Source organism: Paroedura picta, chromosome 13, assembly GCF_049243985.1.
Source record: "Paroedura picta isolate Pp20150507F chromosome 13, Ppicta_v3.0, whole genome shotgun sequence".
Lineage (NCBI taxonomy): Eukaryota > Metazoa > Chordata > Lepidosauria > Squamata > Gekkonidae > Paroedura > Paroedura picta.
Genome location: NC_135381.1, coordinates 49,331,018 through 49,342,243, shown reverse-complemented (window position 1 = coordinate 49,342,243; position 11,226 = coordinate 49,331,018). Strand labels below are relative to the sequence as shown.

Genomic DNA, 11,226 nt, shown 5'->3' with positions numbered 1-11,226 from the left:
CGAATCGGCCGATTCGGATCCGAACCGGTCCGAATCGGGCGAGTCCGAATCCGAACCGGTCTGAATCGGGCCGATTCGAATCCGAAATGGTCCGAATCGGGGCCCCAATGCACAACCCTAATCTGAAACTGTGGCCAGGTTTTTGCAAGGTGCCATCAAACAGCGTCCGGACTGTTATTCAGGACAATTTTCTTGCATATTTATCAATTCCTGGGAGGGCTTTGTTTATTTACTGTGTCTTTTTCTTACTATTTTTGCTTTTCTGTCTCTGTATTCCACTTCCAACTGTAACACAGATTTTATATGCCAAGAAATGACTTGTATCTGGAACTATGGGTTCTGGTCTTGCTCTGGAGGGTAACTGTTTTTGCGCACAGAATTGGCCATGCCCATTTAACATTTTTTGCGCTGTTCTGAAAACATGGTTCAGCGGCGTTAAAAACATGAGCTTTTCAACAGCAGAAAATGTTTTCATTCATCCACCCTTCTTCCCTGACATCTCTCCCCTTATGCTCCTGCTCATTTTCAAACTTGGGGCCCCGCGCTGCAGGTGGGGTTTAAAGATATGTCCTTGTGAACTACAAATGGGTTCGAGGGGTTTGATTGGCTGGTTTGGCAGAGAGTTCTAATGTGGCTGTGTTTGGTTGCTGTGAGACAGTTTATTAATGCAACAAGATCAACATGTGCTTATATATGCCCACAGTTATAATGGTCAGTTCTTAGTTTGACGAAGAGTGCTTGCACTCGAAAGCTCACGCCCTGAATACATCTTTGTTGGTCTTAAAGGTGCCACTGGACTCTGATTTTGTTGTCCCCCCCTGGGAGTGACTCATCCCATGCTGGAGTGGGAGGGAAGGCCAGGAAACAGCCCCCTGGGCCACTGTAACCCGAGTTGGAGTTGAAAGAGATTCGTGGAAAAAAATCGTGTTTTGTTGGTTTATTGGTTTATTTCTTTTTGATTTCACTTTATCCATTTATTTAACTAAATTGTTTTATTTATTTTATTTCACTTATTTATTTATTTTAATTATTTTATTTTATTAATTCATTTATTTATTCTTTTTGATTCATTTATATTATTCGTTTTTATTTATTTAATTATACCTTTATATTTATTTGTATATATCTGTATATATCTGTATATATTTGTATATTTCTTTATATATATATATATATTTGTATATATTTGTATATATCTATTTATTTGTATATTTATTTGTATATTGATTTATTTGTACATTTGTATATATTATTTGTATATATTTGTAAGACCATGGCTGAAAAACATCTAAAAATGTAAGTGGGGCACCTGTATTCTTTTCCTATGCAATTTTTATCTCACGATCTCCCAAGCGATCCTGGTTGGGAAGCGGGACGGGTTGCTTTTAGAATCATAGAATCATAGAATCATAGAGTGGGAAGGGGCCATACAGGCCATCTAGTCCAACCCCCTGCTCAACGCAGGATCAGCCCAAAGCATCCTAAAGCATCCAAGAAAAGTGTGTATCCAACCTTTGCTTGAAGACTGCCAGTGAGGGGGAGCTCACCACCTCCTTAGGCAGCCTATTCCACTGCTGAACTACTCTGACTGTGAAAAATCTTTTCCTGATTGTTGTTGTTATGTGCGAAGTCGTGTCCGACCCATCGCGACCCCATGGACAATGATCCTCCAGGCCTTCCTGTCCTCTATCATTCCCCGGAGTCCATTTAAGTTTCCACCTACTGCTTCAGTGACTCCATCCAGCCACCTCATTCTCTGTCGTCCCCTTCTTCTTTTGCCCTCGATAGCTCCCAGCATTAGGCTCTTCTCAAGGGAGTCCTTCCTTCTCATGAGGTGGCCAACTATTTGAGTTTCATCTTCAGGATCTGGCCTTCTAAAGAGCAGTCAGGGCTGATCTCCTCTAGGACTGACCGGTTTGTTCACCTTGCAGTCCAAGGGACTCGCAAGAGCCTTCTCCAGCACCACAGTTCAAAAGCCTCAATTCTTTGACGCTCGGCCTTCCTTATGGTCCAACTTTCGCAGCCATACATTGCAACTGGGAATACCATAGCCTTGACTAAACGCACTTTTGTTGGCAGGGTGATGTCTCTGCTTTTTAGGATGCTGTCTAGATTTGCCATAGCTTTCCTTCCCAGGAGCAAGCGTCTTTTAATTTCTTTGCTGCAGTCCCCATCTGCAGTGATCTTGGAGCCCAGGAAAATAAAATCTGTCACTATCTCCATTTCTTCCCCATCTATTTGCCATGATATCTTTTCCTGATATCTAGCCTATATCGTTGTACTTGAAGTTTAAACCCATTACTGCGTGTCCTCTCCTCTGCATCCGACAGAAACAGCATCCTGCCCTCCTCCAAGTGACAACCTTTCAAATACTTAAAGAGGGCTATCATGTCCCCTCTAAACCTCCTTTTCTCCAGGCTGAACATTCCCAAGTCCCTCAACCTATCTTCATAGGGTTTGGTCCCTTGGCCCCAGATCATCTTCGTCGCTCTCCTCTGTACCCTTTCAATTTTATCGACGTCCTTCTTGAAGTGAGGCCTCCAGAACTGCACACAGTACTCCAGGTGTGGTCTGACCAGTGCCGTATACAATGGGACTATGACATCTTGTGATTTTGATGTGATGCCCCTGTTGATACAGCCCAAAATGGCATTCGCCTTTTTTACCGCTGCATCACACTGCCTGCTCATGTTTAGTTTACAATCCACAAGTACTCCAACGTCTCGTTCACACACAGTGTTACCTAGAAGCGTATCCCCCATCCAGTAGGCATGCTTTGCATTTTTCTGACCCAGATGCAGAACTTTACACTTATCTTTATTAAATTGCATCTTGTTCTCATTTGCCCATTTTTCCATTGTGTTCAGATCTCGTTGAACTCTATCTCTATCTTCCGGAGTATTTGCCAGTCCTCCCAATTTGGTGTCAGCTGCAAACTTGATGAGTAGTCCCTCCACCCCCTCATCTAGATCATTAATAAATATGTTAAAAAGTACCGGCCCGAGCACCGAGCCCTGAGGTACCCCGCTACTCACCTCTTTCCAGTCTGATGAAACACCATTGACAAGAACGCTTTGAGTGCGGTTCTCTAACCAATTCCCTATCCACTTAACTATCTGAAAATCCAGATTGCAGTCCTTCAACTTATCCATCAGAACATCATGGGGAACCTTGTCAAAAGCTTTACTAAAATCCAAGTAAATGACATCAACCGAATTTCCACGATCCAGCAAACCTGTTACTTGGTCAAAAAAGGAAACCAGGTTGGTCTGGCAGGACCTGTTGGAGACAAATCCATGCTGACTTCCTTGGATCACGAAATTGCCCTCCAGGTGTTTGCAGATCACTCCCTTTGATATCTGCTCCATTATCTTCCCCACAACAGAGGTCAGACTCACTGGTTTGTAGTTTCCCGGGTCATCCTTCCTCCCTTTTTTGAAGATCGGAATAACGTTTGCTCTCTTCCAGTCCTCCGGGTCATATCCAGTCCTTAAAGAGTTTCCGAAGATGATGGACAAGGGCTGTGCAAGTTCTCTGGAAAGTTCTTTGAGCACTCTCGGGTGCACTTCATCCGGACCAGGGGATTTGAACTCATCCAGTGCAGCTAAATGCCTCTCGACAACCTCTCTATCCATGTTAACCTGCCACCCAGACACTATCCTTTGTCTATGGCCAACTCTTGTTGTTGTTGTTATGTGCGAAGTCGTGTCCGACCCATCGCGACCCCATGGACAATGATCCTCCAGGCCTTCCTGTCCTCTACCATTCCCCGGAGTCCATTTAAGTTTGCACCTACTGCTTCAGTGACTCCATCCAGCCACCTCATTCTCTGTCGTCCCCTTCTTCTTTTGCCCTCGATCGCTCCCAGCATTAGGCTCTTCTCCAGGGAGTCCTTCCTTCTCATGAGGTGGCCAAAGTATTTGAGTTTCATCTTCAGGATCTGGCCTTCTAAAGAGCAGTCAGGGTTGATCTCCTCTAGGACTGTCCGGTTTGTTCGCCTTGCAGTCCAAGGGACTCGCAAAAGTCTTCTCCAGCACCAGAGTTCAAAAGCCTCAATTCTTTGACGCTCGGCCTTCCTTATAGTCCAACTTTCGCAGCCATACATTGCAACTGGGAATACCATAACCTTGACTAAACGCACTTTTGTCCGAACGCTCAGCTCCATGTCAGGGGAGGGAAAGGGTGTGTCAGGCCTTCTCCGGTCCCTCCACCGGGTGCCCAGGGGACAGCGCAGAGGAGATTCTCTCCAGACCTCCGATGCCCTCAGAGTCACGATGCGGAGACGGAGGGACTTGCCCTCATCCCAGAGAGACTCCCTCAAGTGTTCTTTCTTATCAGGGCGGGTGGTTAGGTGGGACTGCAGACACAGGGTGCCGCCAGGCCAGTGACTCCCCTTCTCTTCCCTCCCTTCTAGCCTCCAGCGCTTAAGGGCCCTCTTCAAACGGGCCAAGGTCGCCCCCCGGGCCGGAGGAGAGGTGCAGCCTGCAGGTGAGGAGTGGAACGGAGGGCAGGGAGGGGCAGGGAGGGGGGCGGAAGCGGCAGAGCTGTTGAGGACAGTGACATTCCCAGGGCTCAGGCCCCCTGTGGCTCCCCGCACAAGGAGTGCTTTTGGAACCAGCCCGACAGGGCTTGGAAATCTCGTGGCACCTTCAAGACCGACCCCATTGATTAGGGTACGTTGTCGGTGTGTCATGGCCCCTTTCGCCAGTCGGATCTGTGATGACAGACGACAACGGGGCATTCGTGGAGGGCTCCTGTGGGGAGGAGAAAAGGGTAGCCCTAATGGACCCCATTCTTTCGAAGAAGGGGGGAAAGGGACACGATGTGGAGAAGGTGTGGGGGGGGGGAGTCTCCTCCTAGAGTGACAGAATTTGCCGATTCTCCCACTGGAGTCGGAGGGAGGCCCGGAGACGAAACGGCTCCCCTGATGGTTTCTGTGAAGGTGCCCGACAGCAGTGCCCACGGTAGGGGCCCTGAAGAATTGTGCCTGAAGGCCAAATCGGGCTCCCCCCACACAGGAGGGCTCCACAGTCCGGGCTGAGCTGTGTGGCCATCAGAGCCCCTTGGGGGTGCTGGGGGGACACCGAGGGGGGCTGCCACGCACTACAGGCAGAGAAGTCGATGGGGGGAGCCTCTCTCTCCTGCTGTGGATGGAGCCCCACCCTCAAACCGGGGAGCCACTGGACCTGTGGCTGAAGCGGTGATCCAGAGGACCCCTGAGGGGCGAGAGGGAAGGAAGCCCCCCCCTCCCCAGGGCAGGATTGGACCCAGCCCAGAACGTGTTCCCTCTGCCGACCTCTGGGTGGGGATCAGCCCGCAGGGGCACGGAAGCGGACTCTTCGCCCCTGGGAGCCCGCTGGGAAGGGCTCTGAGGGAAGCCACCATGGAAGGCGCAAGGAAAGCGGGATCTCTCCGCATAATAACCGGGCCCTTCCTCCCCAGCTGCCGCTGCCTGCAGGAGGCGCCCCAAGAGGGGAGCGGCGGAATGCATCGCCCACTTCCTGGCCGCCAAGGATACGGTAAGCCCCACGAGGCACCAGGAGAAGCGCAGTGTCCCTTCCCTTGCGAGGCTGTTCCCCTTCCGTTCCCCTTCCTCTCGGATTTCGCTGGCTCCAGTAGCAGAGGGATGGCAGTCTCAGGAGCAAGGGGGGCCCGGCACACGGATCCCGCACTGACTTGCAGCCGCCCCCGAGAGGGGTGCTTGCAGAAAAGGGACCGGGGTCCCCATCCTCCCAGACCCCTGGGTTAGGAAGCCCCACAGCTGTCCCACGAGCACCTCTTGGAGGGACGGGACCCTCTACCCTGCCTCCTTCTGCAAAGGATGCCGTCTCCTCGGGGTCCAGCCATGTGCCCTGAGGGCCAGGGCAGCCATGGAGACTTTCAGGAGGGAGCCTCCTCGGGAGCAGGAGAAGCAGCGGCTTGTGTCCAGCCAGATGGACTGCCCCTGACTGGGGATGCTGCTTCTCTCCTTGGCCCTCCATGGCCAGGCTCACAGCCTGCCTCTCGCCACTTGCAGGGCCCCAGACAGGACCGGGCATTCTTACAGGCGGTCCGGGGGTTCTGCCACGGCCGGGAGCGTTCTCTGCCTTCTTGCAAGCAAAGGATTGCAGAGAAAATACGAGTGAGTGAGACTCAGGACTGGGGGGGGGGAGGAAAGGGAGTGGGGGGCAGGAGCAGACCTGCCCCAGCCCAAGGAGCTCTGATGTTTTCTTTTTGAAACCTTTGTCTCCCCAAGGACATCATGCACAAATCATTCCTTGCCCTAGAGGCGAGAATGGTTGGATGTATGGAGGCTGTGGCAGGGCTGAGGTATGTTTCTTCCTGAGGGAACCTTGGTGCCAGGCCCTCGGAGGGGAGGGAGGGAGGGAGACCGTCCTGGGGCTGCAGGATGGTCAACAGAGCCAGCCCAAGGGAGAGACGGGAGGCCATGGCTGCTTCCTGCCCGGCCTCAGGGCGATGCGGGCAGAGTGCCTGAGGGCAGCACCTGTTCTCCAGCTGGGAGCAGTGCCTCCCTCCCCGAGGCTCTCCCTGACTCTCAAGCGCTGCACTGCCATCCTCTCCTCCACCCTCACGCTGCTCAGGGGGAAGTGGCGAGCCTCAGACGAAGCCCCGGCAGGGCTGGGGGATTGCCCTCCCTTCCAGCACGGAGTCTAATCCCGGCCCTTCTGTCCTGCCAGCAAGTTCCATCCGCCCCTGAGGACAGATCTCCGGCAGTCGATTGTAGCCTGGGCTCTGGGGATGGTCCTCGGAGGCCCCCCGATACAGGCAGACCCCGCAGGCCAGGTACCTTGAGCGATACCTGATTTCTCAAGAGGGTGGCAGACACACCTGGCGGTCCCGTCTTCTCTGGAGGACGAGGTCCAGCTGTGGGGAGAGCTGTGTCCCTCCTCCGGAAGAGGCGAAAGACGCAGGGTCCCTCTTTGGGTCCCGAATCCAGAGGCCTCCTTCCCTGAAGGATGGAGTGGTGGTCTTCAAGGCTTCCTGGCCAGCCCTGGGGCGAGGGGGGGTCAGCCTTTTCATGCCAGATCGCTCTTCCCATCAGGCCCTGCAGCAGAAGGCAGAGGAGGCCCTGCGCAGGATGCTGCGGGGCCTGATCCGGGAGGATCCCTCCGCAGGCCACCTGGACACCCTGCTGGACGTAAGTAGCTGGAGAAGGTGGGAGGGAGATGGGCAAAGGGGATCCCAAGGGAGCCCAGCGGGGAGAAAGGGTCACCTCTGGCGCAACACAATCCCCCCCACCCTCCTGCCGCATGGGGGGGCCCTCCCACCTGGCTGCTCTAGAACCCCATTCCTGGAATTTGGCTTTCTGTGGCGGCAGCAGAGTGGCTTGCCTCTCTCCTGGGGGAAGACCTCCCAAGGAGCTGCCGTCCGTGAGCCGTGGGAGCACGCCAACTGGAAGGGTCACTGGGCACCCCGGCTCCAGGCTGGGAGACGACGGGCCCCTCAGGGGGCAGGTTGGGGGCAGGCAGCTCTCCCACAGGAACAGAGCCCTTTCCAGAGCCTGGGGCCCACCCTCTCTGGGGATCTTCCTTGGTGGGCAGATCTGCAGGGGGAGGGTGTGCTGAGGACCATGCCCTGGTCCGAGGGTGTGGGCTGAGGGCCTGCTTCCTTCCTTCCTCTTCCTTCCTTCCTTCCTTCCACAGCAACTCTTATACTGGCTCCGGGTCAGCTGGCCTGCCCCCAGAGCCCGGGCAGCTGCTCTGTTGAGGGACGTCCTCCTGGATGCCTGCAAAATGCCTGGCTTAAACGTAAGTCCTCCACCCCCAGCAGGATCTGGCCTGTGGAGCCCAGCAAGAGAGGAGGGGCTGTTCCATCTCTGGGAGGGGGAAGATGAGGACTGGCCCTTGGGCCTCCAAAGGGCCCACCCTCCCTCCCTCCCTCCCTGCCTGCCTGACTCTTCCCCGAAGTGCCAGAGTGTCCACCCCTGGGACATTGTTCCTTCTCCTCTAAGGGCCCCCCAGGATCAGTGGGGAGGGTCAGGAGGGGGAAGACCCCAGTGGTTCAGGGCTCCGGGGCCGTCTCTGGATGGACAAGCGAGGCCTCTTCTTCTGCTTCCAATCTAGATCTTCAGCCAGCATACATTCGGGCACGTGGTGGCGAAGCTGTCCGTCTCCCTGGCCGACCCGGAAGCGGAGGTCCGGGAGAAGGCCAGGGAGGTCTTTGGACAGCTGATGCAATTGCAGCAGAAGAAGCAGGGTGAGTTAGGGTCCCTTTTCCGTGGTAGGGCACCACCTCCCTTCAGAGCAACGGGGTTCCTTCTGTGCAGATAAGCCTTCCCCACCACAGCCTCCAGACATCTGTTCCGATTCAGCTGCCTTTCCTGGTGCTCCTTCCCCATGAGCCCAGCCCTCCTCCGAGGCCAGAGGGGGAGACCAGTGAGGCCCCGGGGGAGGGGGAAGAGACACCCCCAGGCCAGGAGGAAGCACAGCTGTTCTGTGCTGGGCCTGTCCACTAGAGCTCTTCCCGATTTCTGCCTTTCAGGCCGGAGCCAGTTCACCTGGGAGGAGGACCCAGAACGGCCCTGGAGGGAGAGCTACGCCCACCTCATCACGGCAGCTGAGGTACGGAGGCCCGTCTGTGGTGATGGCCAGGCATTCTTGGAAAGGCCTCACCTCTTGGGCCAGGGTCAAGGGGGGCTTTGTTTATTCCCCGGGAGGGACACAGGAGATCCCCCTTGGGCGATACTTCTGGCAGTGGTGTGCAAAGAGACTGGGAGTCCTCCTTTCCCTTCGGCATGCCACAGCTCTGGAGCATGCCCTGATTCATTGTGGGAATCCCATTTCCTCGCAGGGCAGTTGAAGAGGGGCGAGGGAGGGAGGGAGGGAGGGAGGGCAGGAGCCAACCCCTCTGGGGAAGAGGCACCAGGGCTTCCGTTTGGAGAGGACTGACAGGGTCTCTTCCTGGTTTCAGGTGTTCGGAGGTCACCTCAGCGCGAGGCAGAGGCTCTCTCTCCAGGAGGCCGCTCTGGAGGACGCCCTGAGCCTGGACGGGCGGTGGGTGAGGGAGGGAGGCCTCTTGGTCCTCCTCTCCCTCCTGGGCCAGGCCAGGGCCCTGCTGGAGGAGGAGGAGGAGGTGCGTAGAGGGGGAGATCACACGTAGAGGGGGGAGGCAAACGTCCCACCCTCTGGCCTGGGCTGTGAAGAGGGCAGGAATCACTGGGGGCATTTCTCCATCTCCCCAGATCGAAGACCTCCGGAGCAACCTCTCTGCCCTGCTCTATAACATGTGGCGGGGCAGAGAGGTCCCCCCCGAAATTGCGGCACTCCTGCCAAGTTCAGGTAATGTTCCTCTCCGGGGAATCAGGGGTGGGGAAGGAGCCGTGGCTTTGGGACTGCGTGAGGGGCCAGGGCTCCGGCTGCTCCACACCAAGGCCCCTCATTGGTCTCCGGGCAATGAAGGCTCCTCGGAGGAAATCCCTTGCTGCTTTTCCCCAGCTCAGAAGCAAGTCTGCCATCTCTTGCCTATTTTATGGACCAATGCAAGAGAGCTGACCCTGGGCCTGCCAGCTTTTCTTTTCTCCCCTACAGATGAGTAAAAGGACCCTGCAGGAGTGCCCTTCCTCCTCGTCCTCGTCCTCGTCCTCGTCCTCCTCCCACCACCCGTTCCCATGCTGGGACTCAAGAGAGCACGGGTTACATGCCAGGTCAGCGTCATGTGCCCCCCAACAGACCCCCAGAGACTTTTTAGATAATCCCGTACCTCCACAGTATATCCAAGATTCAGACCTCCCTCCAATGGGAACAACCACAAGGGCCTTCAGGGATTTGTCTGGATTCCAAAATGTTTCCGCCAATCTGCCCCCCACGACACCTCTTTGTCTGTTGGGTTGACCAAGATTCCTGGACCTTGGGGACCATTCCAGTTCATCTCAGCCACTTCAGAGGGCTTCCAGGTAACGAAGACTCGCTTTCCTCCTGACCCTGTTCTTTTGCCTGCCGACCCCATGCTCGCCTTCGTGAAAGAGGCCGATGCACCCAGCTCCACCCCGGGAGCCCTGCTGTCGCAGCAGGTGTGGCCCGCAGATCTGCTACACCCCTGTGCATCCTCCTGTCGATGGTCGCTGTTTCTCGAGATCCCTTTGCCTCGGGGCAGCCAGGGCTCCTTCTGAGGAAGGGCCTTCGGACAACCGGCAGGTTGACCCGCCCCCTTTGGGACCCCAACCTCGAAGCGAGTCAGCGATCTCTGGCACATTTCATTGATCGGTGCCAGTGAGCTGACGCAGGGGCCTCCCTGCTTTTCTTCTCTCCCCTACAGATGAAAGAAGACCCTGCAGGAGTGCCCTTCCTCCCCCCCCCCTCCTCCTGCCTTCCTCATGCTGGGACTCTGGAGCAAAACCAAGCCTCCCAAACCCATTTCAGCCATTTGTCGTTGGCAGCTCTTGCAGCGGTCCCCAGTGGCTCCCCCTCCTCTTGGGACGGGTCTGGTCCCTCCTCCTGAGAAGCCAGAAGACTCGCCTGTGTTCCTGTCCCAGTGCACATTTGAACGAGGCTGAGATCAGACCAGGGCCAGCTTCCTTGGAAGCCTGCTGAAGGACAAAGCAGCTAAGCGGCCAACGCCACAGCTGGAGCCCCGGGACGGGGTGGCTGTGAAACTCTCAACCCCAAGGTGCTCCCTGGGGAGAGCAACAGAAGTCTCTCTCTCTCCCGTCTGGCGCTGGACCCGAAACACTTGCTCATTCCAGTAGAACTGTACCCTCCTGGGGCACCGCAGTCAGAAACAGTGTTTCTCAGTGCTGTGGACAACACAGAGGAGGACACAATTGCAGAACCTCAGGAACCAGAAGGAGTTGCAGAGGGGGGTAGAGCCTCGCAACTAGAAACAGTGTTCCTCAGAGCTGTGGGCAACACAAAGCGAGCTTCCTCGCACCCAGAAACAATGTTTCTCAGTGTTGAGGACAACACAGAACAAGACACAACTGCAGATCCTCAGGAACCAGAAGGGGCTCCCGGGCCAAGTGTCAGACAATTGCCCAGAGCAAACAAAGGAATCCCACCAGACGGATTTTCTCATGTGGTCAAGGCACCTGAGCCTTTCACATGGAGAGAGATAGAAAGGATGCCTGCCAACGAAGCAGCAAAGTGGAGAAAGCTGCAGAAGAAGAGACTGAATCTCTGATCAAGAACCAAACCTGGACACTCACAGAGGACAGCGGGAGGCAAGTGGATCTTGGTGCTGCTCTTTGGGCTGCTCTGCTATGGTCTCTAGCATTTCACAGCAGCAAAGGGA

General features: G+C 55.3%; 1 protein-coding gene across 1 annotated transcript; it reads left to right on the top strand.

Annotated features, from left to right (window-relative positions):
- Window positions 1-1,173: 1,173 nt before the first annotated feature.
- Window positions 1,174-7,834, top strand: LOC143822429 (uncharacterized). The gene is made up of 5 exons (XM_077307546.1): window positions 1,174-1,296; window positions 4,415-4,488; window positions 5,443-5,519; window positions 6,017-6,167; window positions 7,824-7,834. Exons 1-5 carry the CDS (start codon window positions 1,274-1,276, stop codon window positions 7,832-7,834), a joined length of 336 nt encoding a protein of 111 aa, XP_077163661.1. The 5' UTR covers window positions 1,174-1,273.
- Window positions 7,835-11,226: the final 3,392 nt, after the last annotated feature.